General features: G+C 41.9%; 1 protein-coding gene across 9 annotated transcripts in view; it reads left to right on the top strand.

Annotated features, from left to right (window-relative positions):
- Positions 1-26,712, top strand: part of PDZD2 (PDZ domain containing 2) — a 397,356-nt gene that overhangs the window by 335,194 nt on the left and 35,450 nt on the right. For all 9 annotated transcript variants that reach the window (XM_043488426.1, XM_043488427.1, XM_043488425.1 and 6 more), the window contains 8 exons: positions 7,181-7,292; positions 15,529-15,674; positions 19,301-19,420; positions 20,389-20,503; positions 22,957-23,030; positions 23,174-23,396; positions 24,181-24,298; positions 25,918-26,050. In XM_043488426.1, the coding sequence (XP_043344361.1) occupies positions 7,181-7,292; positions 15,529-15,674; positions 19,301-19,420; positions 20,389-20,503; positions 22,957-23,030; positions 23,174-23,396; positions 24,181-24,298; positions 25,918-26,050 (1,041 nt within the window). The remainder of the gene's footprint in view (positions 1-7,180; positions 7,293-15,528; positions 15,675-19,300; positions 19,421-20,388; positions 20,504-22,956; positions 23,031-23,173; positions 23,397-24,180; positions 24,299-25,917; positions 26,051-26,712) is intronic.

Genomic DNA, 26,712 nt, shown 5'->3' with positions numbered 1-26,712 from the left:
CTTTCTTCTTTCTATCAAAGACTCCTTTCTTCTTTCATGGCCCTGCTTGCTGAATCTGTGTGCCTTTTTAACCTCTCCGTTGCTTTCTGACTTGGATTTTTTCTAAAATACTATTGTAGGTTCTGTCTTATGCGGCCCATCATTGTGAAAGTGTTGGAATCAGTGAGGCTTCCGTTGACTAAAGTATGCATTGTTCTAGTACATCCTGACCACCACCACCTCCGAGGTGGTTAATTCCACCCAGGAAATGACCAACGTCAAGCTCTGGCTTACTACCATCCTGCCTGCCTCCCCTTTGACATGCCTGTTTGCTTGGTTATTGTCCTGATTTCATTTATTTTCCAGGCCACTGTTGTCGGGGTCAAAAAAAAAAAATCTTTGTCCCTGTAAAATTTACCGAGGGATTTTTTTTTTTTAACTCTTCCTGGTGTTCTTCACCCCTCACCTTTGAATCTGTCCAGACATTCTTCTGATCTCTCTTGGAATAGCTGTTCCATGTTGTCTTGCTCAAGCGCTTCATCTGCAGGTCATAAATCACATCTCTCATTGTTTTCCAGGCCTGGGATCCCCAAAGGGAGTCGCTGCATCCTGTTCTCTGTGGTTTTGCCTCCCTCCCTTGGTTGGGTTTCCTTAGGTCCCAGACACCCCCTCTACACTAGGAAGTACCAGTGTCTCTCACTCTTGTGATGCCCACTTGCAGCCTAGCAGTCAGGAGCTGGCATGTCTCTCTTCCTTATTCATCTGCTGCCCTTGACTTCACAGTCTCCTCTCCCTTCCCTCTGTCCCGCCTGTCACTAAGATCTCTTCCTTTAGTTAATCGTTATGTACTCTCTATTCTCTCTTCCACTGCTCCTATTCTGATTATAAGACCAGAGTGTGTTTTCAAATCCTCCATGGTATCCTTTGCAAACCTGATTGTTTTTAAAACTAAGTGCTCCAGGCACATGCCTTTAAAACTGCCTTCTCAACTGTTAGGTTTGCAGTCACCTTATGGAAATTTTCTTTCATCTTGAGATGAGTAAGGTGGCATGTTCTCTTTCGGTGCTCATTTGTTTTGTTTTATTCATTAATTAAATCTGCTACCTTTCTTTTCTTTTCTTTTTTCACTTTTTGGTCATACCACGTGGCCTGTGGGGTCTTAGTTCCCTGACCAGGGATCAAACCCATACTCCCTGCATTGGCAGCTCAGAGTCTTAACCACTGGACCACCAGGGAAATCCCTACCTTTCTGCAGGTATGAAGTTGAAATGTGTCTCTCTGCACTCTAGTGGTATAATCTTGCTGTATGCGTGCTCAGTCGCTTCATTTGTGTTCGACTCTTTGCAATACTATGGACTATAGCCAGCCAGGCTCCTCTGTCCGTGGGATTCTCCAAGCGAGAATACTGCAGTGGGTGGCCATTTTCTTCTCCAGGGGATCTTCCCAACCCAGGGATCAAATGCTCATCTCTTATGTCTCCTGCGTTGGTAGGTGGTTACCACTAACAGGTTCAGTTCAGTTCAGTCGCTCAGTCGTGTCTGACTCTTTGCGACCCCATGAATCGCAGCACTCACCTGTCAATATAATCATCAAAGCCAGAAGCATCCTGAGATCTGGTAGGGAGAAAGCTTGAGGGTTGGTTTTGTTTGTTTGTTTATTTCAACTAAACTTTCACTATACCCCTATGATAGACAATTAGGTATTCTACTAGTACCCTCAAGCAAATTCTTATTTAATCCTCATAGTAACTCTGTAAGATAATTAATGAGGTAATTTTAACCCCTTAAAAATAAATACTATCACTGCTACTTTACAGAATCAAAGAACTGTCTGCAACATCAGCGCTTTCCTAATATGCGCATGATACATGTCACTACCTATGGTACACGTAAACTTCCTTATACTTTATAAACATTTCCTGTGCCTGTAATTCATATGGAGAGTAGAACAGATGTTTATACAATTGCTGATTAAAATACCTATATTCTGAATGCTGAAGCTGAAGCTCCAGTACTTTGGCCATGTGATGTAGAGAGACGACTCATTGGAAAAGACCCTGATGCTGGGAGAGATTGAGGGCAGGAGAAGGGGAGACAGAGGATGAGATGGTTAGATATCATCACCAACTCAATGGACATGACTTTGAGCAAACTCCAGGAGGTAGTGAAGGACAGGGAAGCCTGGTGAGCTGCTGCCCATGGGGTCACAAAGAGTCGGACAGGACTGAACGACTGAATAACAACAAATATTCTGAACAGAGAGCAGCCTGATGATAAGAACTCTCCCACATTCTTTGGGGGATGGGCTACTTGGGTGTAGCTGGGAGCCTCCCTTCTGCATCTCTGGAGTAAGCCTGGGAGCTGAGAGGAATGGGGAGATTCTAGCTTAGTCCTGTGCCTCCTTTGCAAGTTGGTTTTGTTTGGGCCAGGGCAGTGGTGAATTAGAGAGGCCCATATTCTATTCCACTTCCATAACCTGGGCTTTTATGAATTCTCTAGTTTGTCTAGACCCCTGGGACTCACCCTCAAAATCAGAGCCACTCTTAACCTGTGTTATCACTTCCAACTCTTTGGGATGTTTCTTACACCAAAGCTTCAGCCTTGCCTTCGTTTCCACTTCCAGAGCTCATCTGTCTCCTGAACCTTCGTGAATGGTCTGTGTACAAACTGAGCTGTTTTGGGGCTTTCTCTAGCTCGTTTCTCAGATTGATTCTATGACCATACATTAGCGTACTGGTTTCTGGAATTGTGTTACGGTTGTCTTCTATTCTCTTTGTCTTTGTGGGATTATATCTTTCATTTAAAAAAAAAATCTTCATCACCATTTTAGTGTGGCTTTATGAGGGAAATCTACCATCTTTAATCAGAAGCCTGCATGCATGCAAGCTCAGTTGTTTCAGTCGTGTCCAACTCTTTGGGACCCCATGGACTGTAGTCCACCAGGCTCCTCTGACCATGGGATTCTCTAGGCAAGAATACTGGAATGGGTTGCCATTTCCTTCTCCAGTCAGAAGCCTAGTATCATTTAACTCTTACATCAAGTCCTGTTTTTCAAATGACAGCATTAGAGCTCAAAGAGGTTGACTAATGTACCTAGATTGCTGCTAACTGGTGCAACCAAGACATAAGCCCAGGCAACTGGATTCTTAAACATGCTGCCCTATCACCTTGCTTTTAAAACCAGGCACTAAAGATTCTTCTTCATTGAGATAGAATCTCATAGATTATAGGTGTGGGAAACTGTGCCAACAGAGAGGCTGTAACCTGGAAATTGGCAAATTATACTACATTCCATTAATATAATGGCATTGTTATATGACACATGAATTAGAAATGGCTGATGAATAATAGATTATATCAACTGTTTCTCTGAATCACAGGCCTTCCAGGAGAACTTTTTGCACATTTTATTTTAGAACAACTAAGATGACATCATTTCCAGAACAGTTTGATTTGTTCTGTGTGTCTGAGGGAAAAAAAAAGAGTACAGCAAATCTTAGAGTGTGGACATTTTCAGACAATAGTCATAAGACTGGAGAGAAGCTCACTGTAGCCAAACTGCACTATGTATGTTGCTACTTCCTAAGATAATCTGGAACTAATGTATCTAAGAAACCTACTTCCTGTTCATTGAGTTACACGCCTCCTAAAACTATGGCAGACCAGTTTTTTGTTACTGAAAATGGTTAGAGGAAATGGTTCCATTTAAATTCAGAACATTTTTCTTACACAGTCAGGGCGTTCTGACATAAGATTTCACTTCTCCCTTGAGCTCATCACAGTGCCCTTTGCCACCTTTTGAGATATCTCTGGGTCCATCCTAATTGATTTTCACTTTTAGCTGTAGGCTTTTGGTCATTATGTAACATACCATCTTAAGTGTAAGACTTCTCTAGCACAGTCTTTTGATATTTTATAGATCATAGAAACCAAATCTCATTTCATTCTTTGGTGCATTTCAGGATTGAAAAAAAGAAATACTGTTTCTTAAGGCTGTGGTTCCTTCTGCTAAACCACCTTCCTCAGATTCTGGAAATCAAGAAGAGTTTACATCATGCATGTTTGCATCATAAAGACTTCAGATTCTGCATGTTAAAAAAAGCTCTTATAAAAGTCTACTCCACTCTTTTTGTACACTCTTCACATGTAATCTGTCCTGGAGTCCCAAGTTTTGTTGTTGTTTAGTCACTAAGTTGTATCTGACTCTTTTTTGACACCGTGAACTGTAGCCCACCAGGCTTCTCTGTCCATGAGATTTCCCAGGCAAGAATACTAGTGTGGGTTGCCATTTCCTTCTCCAGGGGATTTTCCTGACCCAGAGATCGAACCCATGTCTCCTGCATTGGCAGGCAGATTACTTACCACAGAGTCACCAAGGAAGCCCGGATCCCAAGTATATATTGTAAACAAAAGGGTGTTCCTTTGGAGGGGTCTCAGATCTCAGCTGTCAAATGGAGATAATATTATTTACCTTGAGACACGTTTGCTGTGAAAATTAAATGGAAAAAAAAAAAAACTGAGGTGAACGAATTATATGATACAATATTGATCACTCAGAGTCCTAACTTAACGGAAAAGCATCTCCAGTTGGAGGCGGGAAGTACCCTGGTAGCACACGAAGCTGGAAATCCGGAGAGTAAGTGACTGTGCATCGCTGTCTGTGAGGAGCTGGGACGCCTCGAGCAGGCTGCTCTCCTTCTGGGAGTGCATCTGTTGTCTCCAGAATGTCTCTGACTGTGTGCACACCTGGGGCTGTGCCAGAAGACTGGAGGGGAGGATGGAAGGAGGAAACCCCATGGGTCTAGGAACTGTAGGCTGGGATTGTTTTCCTCTCTCGGCGTGAGCCTCTCCGTCGGCCTTTCTGGTGGTCTGACTCTTGGCTGCTATGTCGTAAGCCACCCGTGTAATGGGCACCAGAGGTGATGCCCAGCAGACTGTGGAGTACCTATCGCCGGGAGCCTAGGTCACGTGGTATAACCAGAATGAACCAGGAATTTTACTCTCTCTCCAGTAATTGCTGTTAACAGTCTGCAGACAGATTGTTTACATAAAGTTCTTAGGCCAGGCAAAGGAGAGGCCCTGAGGCTTCTCTCTGGATTATTCCTATTTGCATGTCTCCTCTCCCCCACCGCCGCAACGCCCCCCCACCCCCACCCCAGACCCTGGCATGTCTCCACAAGGCGGCTTCTTCACTGTGTGGGAATTAATGTCCCAATTTGGTGTTAGGAAAGGTGTCCCTCTAGAGAATCTCTAAACTCACCCTCAGGACTCCATTCCTGCCTTGACTTCATAATTTAAACCTGGAGACCTGCCAGTCTCTGACACTGTAATAGGCATTCACCAAATTTATCTTTGTTTCATGTATCAAGATTAATTTCTTTTCCCAACGCCTCTTCCTCAATTTGCCTACATCTCCTCATTTCTCAGAACCTTTCTTTTCTCCTTTCTAATCCCAAAAGATACTTGAACTTGTGGGGGAGGAGGGAACCGTCCAAATTTTTAATATAACAGGTTAGATTTAGATATAAACAGTTGCCTTGTAAAATGGGGATTACCTGGGAGATTACTCTTACTGCTTACTTTATATATTTTCATAAATTGAATTTTATATACTCTGTTTTTTATTACCTGTTAAAATTCAGGGTTTTTTTTTAACATTATAATTACATGGCTTTCCAATGACTGCTGAGTAGTAAAGGATATCATCTATTTCTTTTTAAAATACATAGTGTAAATCTTATCTCTTTTAATTAATTTGACTTTTTTCCTCCAGAACCTCAAAGGAAAATACAATTTCAAATGACAAGGCTCATTTGTTTGGTGTGTCTCCTAAGTTTTGTACATGTAAATTTACCCTCCAGATGTTTTTGTAAACACTCTCAACTCTCCTTTTCGTCTCTAATAAGCATAGCATTTCATAGCTTGTTGGGCTTTTCTCAGATGGATGGCTAAGGGGTCTTAATGTCATCCTTTCTTCTTCACCTCTGGGTGTCTGGTAATGTGGATTTACAGTTTACAGACGTGGGCTGATTATGATGGGATTTCTGTGTATCCTAAGTGCTGCTTGATTCTGGAAGGTATTTAATCAGTACTAAGGAGTGTTTAAAAAAAACTCAACTGAGTAAATTTGAAGATCTAATTGGCTTTATTCAGCAATTCTTTTATCAGGCAGCATCCTGTCTAGAAAGTAGAAAGAAGCTCTGTACGAAATGGAAGGTTTTATAGACAGAAAAGCAGGTCCTTTTGGTATGAAGTCTTGGTGGGGCTTAGCAGAAGCCACAGCACTTTGAGGTTGTCGTTTGTTTCTCACAGGCATATGGCACATGGAATATCCCGTTGACCTGTTGTTGTTCAGTCGTTAAGTCATGTCTGACTCTCTGTGACCCCATAGACTGCAGTGCCCCAGGCTTCCCTGTCCTTCACTATCTCCTTGAGTCCGTTCAAACTCATGTTCCTTCTCAAGAAACAGCATGACCCCAGGGGCCCTGTCCAGTTTGAAACCTTGCCAACAAAGGTCCGTCTAGTCAAAGCTATGGTTTTTCCAGTAGTCGTGTATGGATGTGAGAGTTGGACCATAAAGAAGGCTGAGCACTGAAGAACTGATGCTTTTGAATTGTGGTGTTGGAGAAGACTCTTGAGAGTCCTTTGGACTGCAAGGAGATCCAACCAGTCCATCCTAAAGGAAATCAGTCCTGAATATTCATTGGAAGGACTGAGGCTGAAGCTGAAAATCCAGTACTTTGGCCACCTGATGCGAAGAGCTGACTCTTTAGAAAAGACCCTGATGCTGGGAAAGATTAAAGGCGGGAGGAGAAGGGGACAACAGAGGATGAGATAGTTGGATGGCATCACTGGCTCAATGGACATGAGTTTGAGCAAGCTACGGGAGGTGGTGATGGACAGGAAAGCCTGGTGTGCTGCAGCCCATGGGGTTACAAAGAGTCAGACATGGCTGAGCGACTGAACTGAACTGGTTCTATCCTGTGTAGTGAGATTCATGCTGAGGAGGAACTTGTCTTGTCAGCATGAGGCTTTGTGGTTCCAGATTATCTGAAGGGCTGTGCTTTGATCCCATGAACTTTTTTTCTCATGTGACACCTGTACTGATGCTCCTTGAGCCTTGAGGTAAAGATCTTGGAGGAAATGGCATAAGTGAATGTGGGCTGGCCTCTCCTGTCAACTCTGTGCTCTCTGCATTTCAGATGCCTGGAACAGAGGAGCCCCACGATGCATGCGGCCCCGAGGAATCCAAGGGGAACTTGGAAAGTCCTAAACAAGGCAGCAGTAAGATGAAGCTCAAGAGTCGCCTGTCAGGTAAGTGGACTCTTTGCCTGCCTGATTGGGAGCTTCCGGCCTCAGGAGTGGGAAGATAAGGTTATTAGCATGATGAGCCTTTTTTTCTTTTGTTTTTGTTCAGTCACTAAATCGTGTCCGAGTCTTTGCAGCCCCATGGACTGTAGCCCGCCAGGCTCCTCTGTCCTCCACCATCTCCTGGAGTTTGCTCAAATTCATGTCCATTGAGGCGGTGATGCTATCTAACCATCTTTTTTCCGTAAAACTTCCAAATTGTTTTGTTTTTGATGGTGCATGCCCCAGGCATAACTGCCTTCAGCCTGGCTGCCCACATGAGTATTTTCATTTGAGTCATAATGAAGGGAATGTCAACATCTCTCTTTGTCTCTGCTTAAATGTAAATTTCCTGTTGTGTTTGGTTCATTTACTTCAGGCGACCCTTTCTCTGTGGAATATTCCTGATGGCCTATCTTTCCAGCAAACATACCTATTCCCCAAACCGCTGGCCCACCAGAACCTGGCGCAAAGAACTGGGGTTTTTTTGTTTTTTTTTAAGTATCAAATGTGCATCTCAATTAAATGGAGGGGCCAGTGGGACTTAGTTGTAGCTTTTGTAACAAAGAGATCTGATGTTTCCTGGGCACATCTTCCTAGCAGCTGGCCTAGGCCCTGAGAAAGAAAGTCAGAGACTGTGTGTGGACACATTGTGACTCTTATGACAATGTCTGAGGCACTTTCACCTCGACAAACTTTTTCTACAAAACAAGAGGGAAAAAAAATTATATTTTATGGATGGATTGATATAAAGGTACAAGCTCGATTCATTATCATCTATTAGTTACTGTTATGTTCATTTTTTTTTTTCCTCCTGAATTTTAAAGAAGACATTTTTGTGGGCCCCTAAGATTGGCTTGGGCCCTCAGCACTGTGTCTGCTGGTCTGATGGTGAAACTGCCCCTTGGCTACCCACCTGTGAAGGGCATCCGGCCTAACAGGAAAAGCAAGAGTTTGGAAGCTTGGTGGAATCAAGTTTACCCATCAGCTCTTAAGTTACCTTGTGACCTCAGGCTGGTTGTTGAACCTCTGTAAACTTCCTCTCTCACCTAACACAGGAGAAGATAGTCCCGACTTGAAAAGGTTGAACAGATAGGAACAAAACAAAAGCACACATAAAGGCACCTTGCACAAAGCCTGGTGTGTTACCATCCCCCCAATAGGTCAATTTCATCTTTCTGCTGCCCACATCAGTGGAGGGGTAGGGTGGTGTCTATGACTGCCAACCAAGAGCCTCTCCAGCCCACATTGCCTCCCCCTCTATTCTTCTCAGGTAAGGTGGCAGATTTAGGATAATATACATCCATTTAAAAACAAGAAAACCTGAGTAACAAAATGAGTTGCTTTCTATTTATAACTCAGAATAATTAGGTAGTGTCATATATGACTATTAGGGCATGGGTTTGTAACAAAAAGTGTAATGACCAGAGGTTAATAAGACCAAAGAGAAAGGTCAGGCTGATAGTCCTCACAGGGAGAAAACGACCAGCTCCCCTTCAGCCCCGAGGATCTACTGGGGCTCTCTGAGGAATACATTTAAATCCTGTGTGTTTGGGCAGGGGAGGAGGTCTTGAGGTCAGCTGTCTGTTCAGCACCTTATAAACAGTTGCCGGGGAAGGCTCACAAGAGTTCTAGGAAAATACAGTGACCTTTGAAACCAGTGTAGTCACATTCCTCATTTTATGGATGTAACCAGAGAAATTAAGGGGATCCCAAAGGTCGCTCATTCAGTCTGCCCTCAAGAGTTCTTCCCACCACCCCTCAGCTTCCTGAGGGTCATAGAGAGAATTCTATTCCCCAGACTGGGGGTTTATGATGTGGGGAGGGGATCCTAGCTGATGACCTTTCAGATCCTTGACTTTACACATTCGTACTATTGATTTAAACTATGCAGGACATTCAACTGAGTACTAAATCCAGAACTGGCTATTGTTTGCCACAGATGCATGCCGCCTTCTCTTCCTGTGTTTTCCACAAGGCCATAACAAGGAAATATAGTAGAAGGAGCACGTGTACGAAGTCAGGAAAGGCTGTGTTCAGTTCCCAGCTCTGCCATTACTGGCTGTGTGACCTGGAACAGGTGGTTTCTCTGGGTCTCAACTTTTTCACCGATGAGATGAGGGTTGTAATGTACATGTATTGTGCACATCAGTGTGAGTGCCTTCTAAGTTGGCCTTGTTGAGAGTTCCAGTAGAGAGAACGCATGTGGCACTGCCGTTCCAAAATGTGGCTGCGATAGGCCCTCACCACGTGGTGGCTGCCTCTGTCATCACTGTTATGGTTAATATCGCGTTCATCGTTGTCATTTTCACATCATTGTTCTCATTCCACTCTCAAGGGGGGAAGATGCTTGAATGCGTTCAGACAGGAAGATTCTCAAGTTGCAGGTCATGATGAAGTATGCACGAAAGTTGTGAAGACTGAGGTCTTTCTGAGTTGTGGTGCCTGGGGGAGGCATCCAGAGTGGGCAGGATGAAGGAAAGCCAGTACACTGGCAGGACTGGGCAGAACATAAGAGGAGGAAAACCAGGGTCTAGACTTGGGACAAAATGCATGAGAAATATTTTGGGACAATGGGGGTGGAAAAATGGGTTAGAGAAGTTTTTGGCAACTGTTTTTCTGCCTCAGCTGTCTGAAAGATACAATAATCCAGCCACAACCATGATTCAGTCCAGCAGAAAGATTGGGGGAGAGGAGATTCTTGGCATGGGAGGTGATGGTGCAGGCAAACTTGGGGGAAACTTAAGTGATATTTATATGCTCCCCAGTTTGGGGACGGATGTGGGTGGAGGACAAATGCTCCCCTCTGAGAATTCACAGGCTGGAGCAATGAATTCACCAAGCAAGGTAGTGGGAGATAAGACTGGAAAAGTAATTTGGAGGCATGTTAAAGAGGCTTAAGGAATTGGTTCTTCATTCAGTGCTTTGAAATATGTTCAGTCTAAAGACATTTGAATACAGGAGATTTTAATGTGCTCACTTCCTAATTTCTGGGTCCTGTAAGCTTGGATATTTATTTCATATTTTCGTAAGCGAGTCACTCTGGTATTCACATATCAGTATATTATCTACAGACACTACCGTATGTGGTTTCTCTTCTGTTGATGGCAAGTGCTTCCCTGTCAGCTCAAAAGGAATTTTCTTCTAATAAATCTTGTTCATATGAGTAAGCATGCCAAAATAGATTAATCTGGCCATGAGTTATTAAGTCATGAATTATTAAGGAGGTTCTCTAAAGAGGTTCCAACCATTTCCACTAAGATTTTGGCCCGTCTGGCTCCAAAATGACTGAAGTGATTTCATGGAACATTTTTCCTGATATTCTAACCAGAGTTTTCTTTACTTCATACCTCCTTTTTTGCCAGTAGGGTTCCCTTTTAACTTCGGTATTTTTTGATTTATCCATGTTAATGCCTTAGGTCTGTAATCTTTTTAAATGAAAATTTTTCTTTTGATTGCAAAGGAATTTCAGATGTTTGAAAACCTGAAATATGTGTCACGAAGTTAATATGTAGCTTTTGAAAAACCAGGCCTTTAGTGATGTCCATTATAATATAACTATCAGCACCATTCTAACTTTTCATCATTGTTAAAAACTCATCAATATATTATTTTTAAAAGAGTACAGAATCATCTTATTTTATTCCATGAAAAACTTCCTGAGAAATTTTTAGATAAATTAAAATTTTAAGTCATCAACTGAGATATTAAATAGAAGAATTTGGTATTTCAAAGAATCTATATGTATATATAGTTATATACATACATATACATGAATATACACATATATATGGTGCATAATGTAAACATTGTAATGTGATTGTAACTACATTCAGTATAATCGATCCATCATTTAAGATTAAAGACTTTAAACTCTCATACACTGTTGGTAGGAATATCAACTGACATAGCCACAATGGAAAACAGGATGGCTGTTTCTCAAAAAATTAAAAATAGAACTACCATATGACCCACCAGTTCCACTTCTGGGTATATGTATCAAAAAAAAAAAACCACTAAATACACTAATTCAAAAAGATACATGCACCCCAGTGTTCACAACAGCATTACTTTACAGTTGCAAAATATGGGAGCAACTAGAATGTTCATCAACAGCTGAATGGATAAGGAAGATGTGGTGTGTTTGTGTGTGTGTGTGTGTAATATTACTCCACCATAAAAAAGGTGTGAAAGGATGCCATTTGCAGCAGCGTGGAGGGACTTGGAGGGTATTAAGCTGAGTAAAAGCAGTCAGACGGACAAAGGTAGTGCTGTATGATACCACTTATATGTAGAAGCTAAAAAATACAACAAACCAGTGAATATAGCAAACAAAGAAGCAGACTCACAGATACAGAGAACAAGCTAGTGATTACCATTGGGGAGAAGGATGAGGGGAGAGGAGAGGGGGAGTAGGGGATTAAGAGGTACAAGCTATTATGTACAAAGCAAACTACATAGTTTTATATGTAGGATATATTGTATAATACAGGGGATATAGCCTATATTTTATAATAACTATGAATGGAATATAATCTTTAATGATTGTTAAACACTGTATGATACATGTATAATTTATATCATACATAAAAATATACTTCAATTTAAAATAAATAAAAATTTTTAGATAAAGTCCCTTAAACTATCCTATTTTAAAATAGTACATAATATGAACTTCTGCTTCACTGACTGTGCTAAAGCCTTTGACTGTGTGGATCACAACAAACTGTGAAGAATTCTCAAAGAGATGGGAATACCAGATCAACATACCTGCCTCCTGAGATACCTGTGTGCAGGATCAGGAAGCAACAGTTAGAACCAGACATGGAACAACTGACTGGTTCCAAATTGGGAAAGGAGTACATCAAGCCTGTATATTGTCATCCTGCTTATTTAACTCCTATGCAGAGTACATCATGTGAAATGCCGGGCTGGATGAATCACAAGCTTGAGTCAAGATTGCCAGGAGAAATATCAACAACCTCAAATATGCATGATACCACTCTAATAGTAGAAAGTGAAGAGGAACTAAAGATTCCCTTGTGAGGGTGAAAGTGGAAAGTAGAAAATCTGGCTTAAAACTCAACATTCAAAAAACAAAAATCATGGCATCCCATCCCATCACTTCATGGCAAATAGATGGGGAAAAAGTAGAAGCAGTTAACAGATTTTATTCATTCTCTTGGACTCCAGAATCACTGCTGATGGTGACTGCAGCCATGAAATTAAAAGATACTTGCTCCCTGGAAGGAAAGCTTTGACAAATCTAGACAGCGTATTAAAAAGCAAAGACATCACTTTGCTGACAAAGGTCTGTCTAGTCAAAGCTATGGTTTTTCCAGTAGTCATCCATGGATATGAGAGTTGGACCATAAAGAAGGTTTGAGTGCCAAAGAATTGATGCTTTTGAACTGTTGTGTTGGAAAAGACTCTTGAGAGTCCTTTGGACTGCAAGGAGATCAAACCAGTTAATTGTAAAGGAAATCAACCCACAGTATTCATTGGAAGGACTGATGCTGAAGCTCCAACACTTTGGCCACCTGATGTGAAGAGCCAACTCACTGGAAAAGACCCTGGTGTTAGGAAAGATTGAAAGCAAAAGGAGAAAAGGGCAGCAGAGGATGAGATGGTTAGATAGTCATGACTCAGCCAGTGACTCAGTGGACATAAATTTGAGCAAACTCCCAAGAGATAGTGAAGGACAGGGAAACCTGGTGTGTTGCAGTCCACAGGGTCACAAAGAGATGGGCACGACTTAGTGACTAAACTATGTATGATAAAGATGTCTTTAGCAATCATTACTATAATGATTTCTTAAACAAGATGTGACAGTTGCTCAGTCGTGTTTGACTCTTTCTGACCCCATGGACTATACAGTCCCTGGAATTCTCCAGGCCAGAATACTGAAGTGGGTAGCTGTTCCCTTCTCCAGGGGGTGTTCCCAATCCACCGATCGAACTGGAGTCTCCTGCATTGCAGGTGGATTCTTTACCAGCTGAGCTACCAAGAAAGCCCCTTAAAAAAGATACAGGTGTGCCAAACATAAAGGGAAAATATTATATGTTGTTCTACATTAAAATCATGGACTTTTGTTTATCAAAAAATATACCACTGAAAGAATGAAAGTCACAGACATGGAAAAGATATTTGTAATACATAGATTCCACAAAGGACTCATATCCAAAATATATTAATAGTAAAAAATAAAATTCCTGTAAATGAACAGAGAAAAACCCAACAAAAGAATGAGCAGAGGAAAAAAATGTAAAATTTTCTAGTAGCCCAATTGAAAAAGGAATAAGGGAAAAAAGAGCAAAAGACTCGAACAGCCTGTTTACAATCTTAAAAAAGAAAAACAGTCAATGAATATTTGAAAAGAAGCTCAATCTCATTAGTCCTTTGTTGTTCTGTTGCTCAGTCATGTCCAACTCTTTATGACCCCAAAGACTACAGCACACCGGACTTCCCTGTCCATCACCATCTCCCAGAGCTTGCTCAAACTCATGTCCATTGAGTCGGTGCTGCCATCCAACCATCTAATCTTCTGTTGTCCCCTTCTCCTCCTGCCTTCAATATTTCCCAGCATCAGGGTCTCTCCTAATGAGTTGGCTCTTCACATCAGGTGGCCAGAGTATTGGAGCTTCAGCTTCAACATCAGTCCTTCTAATGAGTATTTAGGACTGATTTCTTTTAGGATTGACTGGTTTCATCTCCTTTAGTTTGATCTCCATTAGTCCTTAGTGAAACGTAAATGAAAAACCACAGTGAAATACTATTATTATCCACTCCAGCAGAGTGGCTAAAATTAGAAAGACTGGCACTAGGAAGTATAACAAGCTGTAATGCACCCTGATGATCCCACTTGGTGAAAGGGAATGCATGCCTGTAACCCAGCCACTCTCATTCTAGATAGATCCAACAGATACAACACGCACATAATGTCTAACAGTATATTCTAGATCAGGCTCAGCAGACTACCACCCACAACTGTATTAGTATGGCCCACAGATAGAAATGCTTTCTGCATTTTTAATGCATCTAGAAAAAGTCAAAGAATGTATGCTGAGACCATTTGTGACTGATAAACCCTAAAACATTTACTATCTGGCCTTTACAGAAAAATGTTTCCTGACCCTTATTTTATGTCTGAAACTGGAAAAAAATCAAATGTCCATTAGCAATAGAATGGATAGATAAATCGTGGTATGTTTATATGATGAAATAGTGTGCAAAAATAGGGTGAACAGTCTATTGGCATGCAACAACATGATGGAATTTCACAGATACTGAGAATAAGGAGCCAGATTCAAAACTAACATGTTGTATGTGTTCATTTATATCAAATAGACAAAAATAATCTGTGATGTTGGACATCCCAGGTGGCTCAGTGGTGAAGAATCCACCTGCCAAGCAGGAGACACAGGTTTGATCCCTGGGTCAGAAAGATCCCCTGGAGAAGGAAATGGCAACCCACTGCAGTATTCTTGCCTGGGAAATCCCATAGACAGAGGAGCCTGGTGGGCTATAGTTCATGGGGTAGCCAAGAGTCGGACATGACTTAGCAACGAAACAACAACAATCTATGATGTTAGAAGTCGGGATAATGGCTACCCTTGGTGAGCAGTGTTTAGTGGCACAAAAAGGGGTTTGGAGACCTGGTGATATTCTATGTCTGGATGTTGTTTATTGACAGGTTTATTGTGTGAAATTTCATGGAATGGTATGTACACTTAGTGATTTGTGCACTTTTCTGTAAGTTATACTTTAACTAAAAGTTTGTTTAAATGTCCATTGTTATACATGAAAAAAAGCATCTACCCCAAGCATCTACTACCAATCACAAAGTGATATTCTTCCATTACTAAAAAGCCATCCACTGATAGCATTCTCACCACTGTTTATTGCCTTATCAACCATAGCTACATCTTAGTTGGATTAAATATATACATTGCCCTTTATCCAAACTGGGCACTTCAAAAACTAGCACTTTCTTCAGAATCTGGCATTACGGCCTCAACACACACCAAGCTCATGCAGAACTTGACAATAGAACATGATGAGCCAGGTGCTTTGAAAGTATTGGCCACCAGGCCATCTGAGCAACCATGAATGTGGGTGTAAATGCAACAAATTTATACCTGTGCATGCTCATAAGATTCTCTTCATTCTATATCTAGTCGTGTTTTCCCTCTGTTTTTTCAAGGGGGTGTACACCGTCTAGAGTCTGTTGAAGAATATAATGAACTGATGGTGCGACATGGTGACCCCCGGGCCAGGATGTTAGAGGTCTCCCGAGATGGCCGGAAGCATTCCCTTCCCCAGCTGCTGGACTCGACGGGCACATCACAGGTAGTACAGCACTGTGGAGCCCCTGACTTTCTTATCCAGTCACAGCTACTTGGCTAGGGGCAGAAGAGCATGTTTCGAACCCTGGGTCTCCAGGTTTTCAATTGTTCTCTCCGAGGCCAGCAGGAGCTTCATGTTCTGAAGACCTGTTTGCGTATGAGGGCCAGAAGTATTTAGGACAAGAGATAGAGTGTAGACAGTAAGGTCTATCCAGGGAGGCTAGAGAACAGTCAGCTTAATATTTGGAAATAGAAAAGAAGGAAAAAAAAAAAATCAATCCCTTGTTGGATCTCAAAATCTCGATTCTCTTCTACTGTGTGTTTTGGAAACGAGAGCCGCTTCCCCTGCCAGGAGACAATGGCGCCTCACGGTCTGTGGTGAACCACCGTCTCTTGTTTAGTGGGTGTGTCGTGTGTCGGCATAGCCTGGTGGGTAGGTGGGTGTGGACACGTGAGGGAGGGGGGTGGCTGTGGTGTGTGCCTGGATCCTACCTCTTAGACAGTAACGGCTCCAACAGCCAAGGTCAGAAGAGACTGAAGAGGGGGTGAGGGGTGTGGGGATGTTCATAGTCCGTCCCCACCAGAGCTCGGGACTCTGTAACCCTGTGTAACCCTGCACAGGGGCTCCCCTCAACTTCATCACCCTCAGCCCAGTCAACACTGGTAGATGTCTCATAACCAAGTCGGAAGCAGGCTCAGTCTCTGGGAACTTGTGGAGTGTTCTTCCAGTCCTGGCACCATCAGCCAGAGCACTCGAGAGGAGTCGCTGGTATCGGGTCCCCAGGCCTCAGTGAAGCAGAGATGGGAAGAGGAGGGCGTGATAGTTGTGATGCCCTAAGTGCATGGAGACGCAGGCATTAGAGTTCTAGGAGACCTAGCTCAGGTCGTCTGGGTTGGGCTCTTGCTCTGGGTGTCTCGCATTTTTACGGATAGGGTAGCTAAATCCCAAAGAGGTTGGGTATTTAGTTCCCAGTGATACTCCAGAATCACTGTGCAGGGAGTTTGGCCAGACCAACAAAATTAGAAAGTGCCCGTGTTTCAGAGGCCCCTGCTGATTAGGCTGTCTTGTGCTGAATCCACCAAGGGCAGCTGGAGTTGGGGCAGTGAGAAAAAGCAGAGCAGAAAACTTGCATGAGGCCTGGTTAAAACCCGTGTCTGGAGACAGGTGTGTGTCCTGGGCAGCATGATCCACGGGGATTGGATCAACAGGGAGATCAAGAAGCCGTCGGAGAGCCACATTGTCAGACTTTTGGTTAGTGCAGACAATGAGAGCAGGTCTACTGTTGTCCTGGCCAAGGATGTCCAGCACTAAGGTGCCGATTTCTTAACTGACTCATGAGGAAACCTGACTGTATTTATACCCGGAAATTATCTATTTCCAGACTCCAGGAGATGGTGAGGGACAGGGAAGCCTGGTGTGCTGCAGCCTAGTGGGCTGCAAAGAGTTGAACACGACTTGGCGACTGAACTACAACAAAAGAGCAGGCTTCTAGGAACCAAGAAACGCAAGCTGAAATCTTTCAAATGAAAGATTTTAAAGAAGAAGCTATGTTTTCCTCTTTAAGTTGTTCTTTCTTTTCTGACCTCTTTTTTCTGCCTTTTTCTTTTTCTCCCAGGATTTGCCTTTCTTTCTTTCCTTCCTTCCACTTTTATTGATTAGTTTTTAAGGTTTGTTGTTGCTGTTTGGTCGTTAAGTCACATTCTACTCTTTTGTGACCTCATGGACTGTAGCCCACCAGGTTCCTCTGTCCGTGGGATTTCCCAGGCAAGAATATTGAAGTGGGTGCCATTCCCTACTTCAGGGGATCTTCCTGACCTAGGGATCGAACCCACATCTCCTGCATGGGCAGTGGATTCTTTACCACTGAACCACAGGGAAGCCCCTTCCTCTCTCCTCTCTTTGTCTTTCTCTCTCCTACCCTCCCTCCACTAAAAAGTATTGTCTAGATTAGAGCTATCCAATAAAGCTTTCTGCAGTGATGGAAATGTTTTATGTCTATACTACCCAATATGGTAGCCACATGTGTCTTTTAAGCACATGAAAAGTGGCTAGAGAGACTGAGGAATACATTTTTAACTTTAATATATCTTAATTTAAATATAGATGGCCACAGGTGGCTCATGGCTGCCAAATGGGATGACAGAAGTCTAAAAGTGCAGTGAGACCCCTGAAACTCTTCAGGAGAATAGTGAAGCATGCTGGCCTCTGATTCCTGAAGGGCACACGGAATAAGGCGCTGCTGGAGGTTATTGATCAGAGAAAGAGTTCCCTTGTGAGTCTGCACATGAACCTTTATATTCAAGGTCTCTGCCTGGCCATTTCCGTAATTGTTGTTGTAGTTCAGTTGCTCAGTTGTGTCCAACTCTTTGTGACCCCACGGACTGTAGCACGCCAGGCTTCCCTGTCCATCACCAGCTCCCAGAGTTTGCTCAGACTCATGTCCATCGAGCCAACAGTACCGTCCAACCATCTCATCCTGTCGTCCCCTTCTCCTCCTGCCCTCAGTCTTTCCCAGCAACAGGGTCTTTACAACGAGTCGCTTCACATTAGGTGGCCAAAGTATTTCCATAATAGTTTTGGTAAAAGGGTGGTAACCTTGCCAAGCCAACATCTTTTTTTTTTTTTTTTTAATGAATCAGAGGCTGGGAGGCCAACATAGCTGACAGATATTTTGTAAAACTGCAAGATATAGTTGTTCTAAGCTGCAAGGAATACGAAAATATCATTAGCAGATCTCATTTCTACCTTCGAATGTAGAATATGCTGATTAAGGATAAAAACTATTTTCTAGTGTCTCTTTTCTCATATTAAACATGAAATGATTTTGTTGTTTATGCTAGAATATCTGTGTCATTTAAGAAATGTATCATTCTAAAAAGAATAGCAAGGAGCTAGATTGTCTCAGCGCTTTAGCAATAGATTCATTCACTCTCTTGTTTATGTTATCAATGGTCTACACTGCTTACACACATGGACTTGGTGGGTGATGGAAAGGGAAAAGAGATCAAGATTTTGAGCTGCTGCGTGCCAGGAAGGGAAAGTGTGGCTTGTGGAAACGTATTTTATTTTCCAAATGTGAGGGATCAGAGCTGAAGCTGCTGCAGTCTCTCAGAGGGATTTTTTTTATATGGAATAACAGTTGTCTGGGTTTGTGGTTTGGGTTTTATAAGAAACAAAAGCTTGCTGAGTTTTGAGTGAGTGAATTGAGCTTAAAATGATGAACTACTTTCTAACCATGATTGTGAACTTGGAGTGGGGGCAGGGGTGACTTCCAATGGCGAACCTAACCAGAGGATGGTCATTCTACATCTCCAAGGCCACTTGGTTTCCAGTCCCTAACTCTGCTCCAGAAAGAAAGAACTAGGATATGTGGAGTAGGCTCGAGGAAGGAGCAGCCTAGGCTGTTTATGTGGGGAAAGAAGACATGGCAGTCCATCACAGTTGGGGCCGTTCCTCCAATGTGCTTTATAATAAGCTTTATTTAACCCACTGGACCAGGTATGGACCACAGGCCAACGGCCATCTAACACAAAAGACAACTGAGGTTTTCCAAATCTGAGTACATTTTTATACCAGGGACCGCAGCAGGATAAGTGAGACAGTCTCTGACCTCATGTGCTGGCTTTTAGGAATACCACATTGTGAAGAAGTCCACTCGCTCGCTAAGCACAACTCAGGTGGAATCTCCTTGGAGACTCATTCGCCCGTCAGTTATCTCCATCATTGGGCTGTACAAAGAAAAGGGCAAGGTGAGCTCTTCTCTGTGTATGGTTTTGCCCTCTAGGTAAATGCTAGTATATATATTTTTTAAACGATTCCTTTTTAGTGTTGTTTTTACATAAAATAAGGCAAAAGGTATAAAGAAGAATCAAGTAAGTGGCCTTTGGGTAGATTTGAGTGGACACCCTGGCATCCTTTCCCATGGGCCTGCAGGTGACATCATCAAACCCTTTTTACCCTTATGATTTCAGGAGTCATCACCTGGCAGCTAGGACGCCATCAAGGGTGGGGTACATGCCCCGTTAGTACCACTACTGAAAGAAAATTGGACCTTGCCACTTCAGAGAATACCCCCTAAATGAATTGAATGGATTTCATGGCATTTCCATTATCATAAGAGGAATAAAAACAAATAATTTGTTATATGAATATCAAAATAGCCATTTTGATATCAATTTGATATTATACAAAAATAAAAGAATAAAACAAATATGGCCCCTGCACAGCTATGAGTTATTAATTGAGCCATGTGAAATTGACATCTTTGGAGATCCAAAGATTGTCAAATGTCAATTTCATGTGTTTACCTAAAACTTTTCAGCCTTTAATATAATGCATAGCTAGCATAATGCAAGTGGATCTGAGGAGGGTCATGGTGAGGGGAACACATGAATTTGCAGCTACTGACTCAACTCTACAGGCTTCCCTCATGGCTCCAGATGGTAGAGAATCCAACTGCAATGCCAGAGACCCAAGTTTGATCCTTGGGTCAGAAAGACCCTCTGGAGAAGGGCATGGCAACCCACTCCAGTATTCTTGCCTGGAGAATCCTATGGACAAAGGAGCCTGGTACGGTCCATGGGGTGGCAAAGAGTCGGACACAGCTGAGCAACTAACACTTTCACTTTAGCTCAACTCTGAGTTAAATACTACACTGGGGATGCCCTCAGTGAAGAAGTGCACTGACAGCCTGGACCCCCATCTTCTCTGCATCCAGGGTCTTGGCTTCAGCATTGCTGGAGGTCGAGACTGCATTCGAGGACAGATGGGGATTTTTGTCAAGACCATTTTCCCAAATGGATCTGCTGCAGAGGATGGAAGACTTAAAGAAGGTAGGAGAGAACCTCCTGGTGGGCCTCAGTGACCTCTGATTCTAGGAGAATCTGCCCCCTGGCAAGATGTGAAGCAAATGCCTCAGCGGCTACGGCTCTGGGCTTGGTAGTTGGGTAGACTTGGGCTGAATCCAGCCCAAGTACTCACTCAGGACCTTGGACAATTCACGTAACCTAAGCTTCACTTTTTTCTCTTGTAAACTTGGGATATGAATACCTACCTTGAAGAATTGTTGTGAGGATTACACGAGACATTATGTGAGAAGTGGCTTGATATCTTTGTTTGGGTTTTTAAATGTCTGTCTTGTCCCCTTGATCTTTGAAATTGCCTTGAAAATTTCCTGAGTATTTGCAGTGCATTCTTGCTCGGGGCTAGAGTACATAAACATCTTTCACCAACCCCATAGCACCTACCATTTTTGACACACCTAAACATACTAGACAAGCACTTTTTTTTTTAAATTGATAACTGTGTGCATTGAAGGTGTACATGATAATTTTATACACTTAGGTGCAAAATGATTGCCAAACAATGTTCATGAATACCTCCATCACCTCACATATTGAACTACTGTATGTGCACATGGTAAAAACATTTAACATCTTTCTTAACTATTTTCAAGTATATAACACAGTCTCGTTAAATAACTACAGGCACCAGTCTGTACCTTAGATCCCCAGAACTTGTTTGTGAATCCTGATTTTTTTCTCCTCCTTATTAATATACTTCCTGCATGGAATGATGGAATCATACTATTACTAGTTACCTTCAAAAATGCTGTGACCGTTCAGTTCAGTTGGTCCAATTATGTTGTGTTTAACCAGCTTATTTCTTCTAAACTGATAAGAATAAATTGGAATCTCCTTTTTTGTAGGCAGAGCGATCCCAGAAGTCTGTGTGCTAATGATAAGCCATGACCAGGCTTCACATTTTAATGGCAGAATATTTATTTCTTTCTCAGAGGAAGGGCTAACTCCCAGGTGGTATTTGTGTCTCGTTTCCCAACAATGTAAAATTCTAGCGGAGCATTTTTATAATGCATGTGCCATGTGTTCGTTTGATTGAAATTCATCCTGCAGTGCTAGTAGAATGGGGCAAAACGGCAGGAAAAAAATCGACAGGAGAGGTTAATAGCACTTGCTTCTCCTAAATACTATATTTTCGTATGTATTCACTTACAATAAATAGAGGTCATCAGAATGGATTTTTTTTTCCATTAACCTGTTGAATTGATCTGTCTTTTAAGTAATCTTTAAAGATTTTTAAGAGCATGAGTGATCATTTTAATGTTTCTACCCTTTTCCCAGGTGGAAACAAACCAAAAACCTCACCTAGTTGAGTCTTGGTTATGCCAGGTGATTTTTAAACAGATTATTTCCCTTGTTTTGCAACATCTGTAATTGCAATTACAGAAAAGGCACATAACACATGGGTTCGGTACTGCTTGCCTTTTTAAACCTGTGTACGGGGTTCCTTTAATGGAATACCCCGTGCACTCCTGGGATCAGCTGTCCGTGAGAGGTGAAAATGTGTGTTCATAGGCTGCTTTGTACTTTGTTATAAGGGAGTTCCTCTTCTGTACCATACTGCTGTGCAAGGTTCATCTTGTGCACCTTTGTAGTGTTTTTGATGAACTGTTATCCCAAAAAATAGACCATGACACAGGAGTCCAAAGCCGGAAACTTGCGTTAAGTCAAGAGGATGTCCAAGCTCTGTGATGTTCCCAGCAGACACTATCAACAACTTGAAAAATGACCTGACTGTGCCTTCTTGGAGTTGAAGATGAGTTCAGGATAGTTTGAGAGAGAAAGAGAACAAGAGCAAGAGCGAGAGAAAGAAATGTGATATTAGGCTACACCAATCTCTTAGATAGAAGTGTATAATGACTTGCCAGCTTACTGACTGAGACCCTTGAACACCATCAAGACCAAGCATCTAGACTCTGGGGCTGCACGTAGATGTGAGGCTGCCATTCCTAAATAACATCTCCTGTGTTTCCTTGTCTCTTGTCATTTAAGCCGCTTTTCACACACCACGTCTTCCTGAAAATACAGGCTTGGCTTCACACATGTTATGGGTGTTTGTACTTCTCCACCAGTGGGTTTGAAGCAAAAGGGTAGGAATTCAGTCTTTGTAGTTTGATTTCTAAATGTAGAACATGTATTATCATACTGGATAGTGGCAAGAGAGCAAGATCTTGATGCTTCGCACAGTTGTTTTAATTAAAGGTGAAAATAGAGAATTATCGCAGAATGACATGCAATGTCATTTATTGTCACATTTTGTGACATTCCTTGGAGCTAAGCTAATGAGAGTAGATTGGAACAATAAAATTCATCTTAAAGACTTGTAAATCAGGGACTTTATGGTATTTTATTTAATACTGACCAAGCAGTTAGATTCCAGTAAACTAAAGCTTGATGTTAATGTAATTCTCAAATTTGGTCACTAGGGGATGAAATCCTAGATGTAAATGGAATACCAATCAAGGGCTTGACATTTCAAGAAGCCATTCATACCTTTAAGGTAAGGACATTCTTACTGACCTCCTTTATCATCTTTGTTTTTCTTTCTTTATTTCATTCTGGTTTGGGTTTGGTTTCTTTTTTTCCCCATCATTTGATAAAAGGACAACCTGAATGCTTTAGCCTTTCTTCCTGTTTTCTCAGCAAATCCGGAGTGGATTGTTTGTCTTAACGGTACGCACCAAGTTACTGAGCCCGAGCCTCACGCCCTGCTCCACACCCACACACATGAGCAGATCGAGCTCCCCAAACTTCAATGCCAGTGGGGGAACCTCAGCAGTGGGCAGCGATGAAGGCAGTTCATCCCTGGGTCGGAAGGCCCCCGGGCCCAAGGACAGAATTGTCATGGAAGTAACCCTCAACAAAGGTGATACCAGCTTGTCCTCATTCCGTTAGATTCTCTCAAATCATAATTTGTAATCTGTTCTTAGGTTCATTTTTTTTGTATATCTTTTTCTATGAATTGCTTCTTTGGAACATTCTGCTACCAACAACATATGGCATTCTCTAAATGGACAGTAGGATCAAAAGGAGAGATCTTAGTCATTTCACTAAAGTGAAGAAAAGTTAACAGTAGCACAGTTTTTTAAAGCTCTCTCTGGATGAATCACTGTGTGTCAGAGACTCATGTTAAAAACATCACTGACTAGCTGAATTCTAGGGCTAATATAACATTTTCAAGAAGAAAGAATATAGTTAAGAATATAGCTAACACCAGTAACTAAAAATCCTGGGTAACACCAAATCTTACTGCTTTTAATCTTTGCCTCCAGTGGTAGAAATATGATGAAGAACTGAATAATCTAGAAATCAATGGGAGGCAAAAGAAAGGCTGAAGTTGTATATCCATAATAGAAAATGTTACTGGGACTCTGCCTGTTTCCAAAAACAGATTAAAGAAGACCCTTCAGACTAAGAAGAGAATGGACCATGAAATAATTCACAGTCCATAGTTAGCCCCTGGTTCTGCCATAGACTCATTTCATTAAAAGAATGTGGCTCACACTGACAAAAGTAAAATGTATATCCTAAGTCTGGTCTAAAACTAAGTGGTTATTGGTCAAGGTATACATTAATGCAGTTTCAAATTATTGATACTCCTTTTCTTTCTTTCTTTTGATTTTGTTTTCTTTCAATGATGCCTCCCACAGAGCCCAGAGTTGGCTTAGGCATTGGTGCCTGCTGCCTGGCCCTAGAAAACAGCCCTCCAGGCATCTACATTCACAGCCTTGCCCCAGGATCAGTGGCCAAGATGGAGAGCAATCTGAGGTTGGTTGTAAATCTGAGAGTTTAGAGTTCTGGTGGGTTTGTGAATATGTGAATACATACATAAGATACCTGCCCTGTTACATTCCCTTGTGAAATTCTAAATGTTTATATTATTTGCGGTCATGTAGCTAGAATTACAATCAAAAGCATCTCCAAAGATGAAAAGATAAATGAAGTTTGGTTCAAGAATTCCAGATCTTGGCTTCCCCTACCAGTTCTGTTCTATTTGGACTCAGACGTTGTTTCAGAAACTTGACACAAAACAAGTCTATGTAGATACCTATAATTACCCAAATATTTTCTTTCACTTTCATATACATTTATATAGAATTCATATAAGCTGCTGGGAACTACTCAAAGTGGTTCAGAACCGCTGGATACAAGAGAGTCCTAAGATCATGCCCTTGAACAGGAGGCCTTTATTATTAAGTACAATCACCCGAACCTTTCCTGTTGTTTCATTCCTTTTTGAGACGTGATGTCTAGATGCTTACTGTCTGAAATCACTGCGTGTCTGATTTCTCAATTCGGCTAGTTGAGTTGTAGCTTGGGTATTCTGTTTATACAAGAGAGGTTTCGGTGTTCTATTATATAGTAATTGCAGTGGGTCTGTGCCCACCTAAACTTCACAAGAATGTACACGTATTTCATGAAGCACTGTGCAAACAGTATCATCTTTCTCCCCTCTTAAGTTTTTAAGTCCTTGAGCAGCTGAGGAATTATCAAAATGACATTCCTTGAGGTTGCCATTTTGAGGCCCTGTTAATAGATTATGTTTTTAGTTAATCATCAGAGTGAATTTCCATATCGAAAAAAAATTTAGCAAATCATCCAAAGTACATTAAAGAAAATATACTTTTAGAACCCAAGGAAAAAAATCCTTTAATGACATCCCAAGATGATGTTTCTTTCTTGAATGGTTCCATATGTCTCGAGCCTGCCAAATGACCATTCTTCAAACCCCACATAAAGACTCTTTGTTTTCTCATACTGAGTTCTCTCCCTATAATTTCAAGTCAAAATGGGCATCTTGTCCCCAATTTCTCATTTGTTCAAATCTGAAACGTTTTTACAAATTATTGGGTAACCTTTGAGCTTCAGATATTTCCTTCTTAAATTATATTACAATAATCATTTCAATATGGTAGGGGAAAAGAAACTGATGGTGGTCGAGGGACTATCACTTGATGAGCAAAAGGTAGGCAAACCTGAGTTCAGCAGTGTGTGACATCTGGGTGACCTCTCTGAGCCTGTGGCCTTATCCACATAATAGGAATAATAATACCTAGTCAAAGCATTGTTACATAAATTTCTTTTTATAGTACTTGGCCTACAATACGTGTTCAAGTAATAGTAACCTTCATTGTTGTCCTTATTATCAGTTTTAACTTTACTACTTCTGAAAATGCAGGTAGACACCCATAATGGTCTTTGTCAGTTTAAAACCTAATGTGTTTATGAGGGTTTTGCTTTTTTATATGTATTCAAAGATGCAAGGATATCATTTGCTTCTTAAAAGTATTCAGAAAAGATTTCGTATTATATAAACCACTCCCAGAAGGAAGTCTTGTAAAAAGCTAACTGTTATTGCGGAGAGTTGATCATGTTATCCTCCCTAGCCGCGGAGATCAAATCCTGGAAGTGAACTCCGTCAATGTCCGCCATGCTGCTTTAAGCAAAGTCCACGCCATCTTGAGCAAATGCCCCCCAGGACCTGTTCGCCTGGTCATCGGCCGGCACCCTAATCCAAAGGTGAAGTATCTCACACTGTCCTAAGTATGAGAAGACAGCTGTTTGTCCAGTAGCAATGGCACACATGTTCCTATGACCATGCAGACTCTTTGATGAGACCGTTCACCCAGCTGGGGATGGGAATCAGCTTGTGGCCACCCAGTGACCAAGGTAACTGATAACGCTTAGGAAATGAATTATTGATCTGGACTTCTTCATCTTCACACACAGAACATTTTATTAGAAAATGTTGACAATGTTACTGGTGAATTTAGTGGAAGGTGGGAGTGCTAAGTATGGAAGGTAGGGTTCTGAGTAACCCCTACTGGCTGTTTGATCTCTGGTGAGATACTTAGCCTTTTCAGGTTTCTGCATCCAGAAAATCAGAAAGCATTGAAGTTGATGCTCTGTCCAGGCCATCCTTGACCTGAGCAAAATACTTGTGAAATTAATGCTTAAGAGCCCACTAATTTTCTTTCAGCATCAGTGTCACCCTGGTTCCCCATATTAACTTGCAGATAATCATAGCCCCTGTATTGGGGACCTCTGCTGTTTACTTTGGAGAAGGTAATGGCAACCCATTCCAGCATTCTTGCCTGGGAAATCCCAAGGACAGAGGACAGAGGTGGGCTACAGTCTATGGGGTTGCAGAGTTGGACATGACTGAAGTGACTTAGCATGCA

The sequence above is a fragment of the Cervus canadensis genome, chromosome 16, assembly GCF_019320065.1.
Source record: "Cervus canadensis isolate Bull #8, Minnesota chromosome 16, ASM1932006v1, whole genome shotgun sequence".
NCBI lineage: Eukaryota > Metazoa > Chordata > Mammalia > Artiodactyla > Cervidae > Cervus > Cervus canadensis.
Note: the sequence above shows the minus strand (reverse complement) of the source record. Positions and strands in the feature narration are given on the sequence as shown.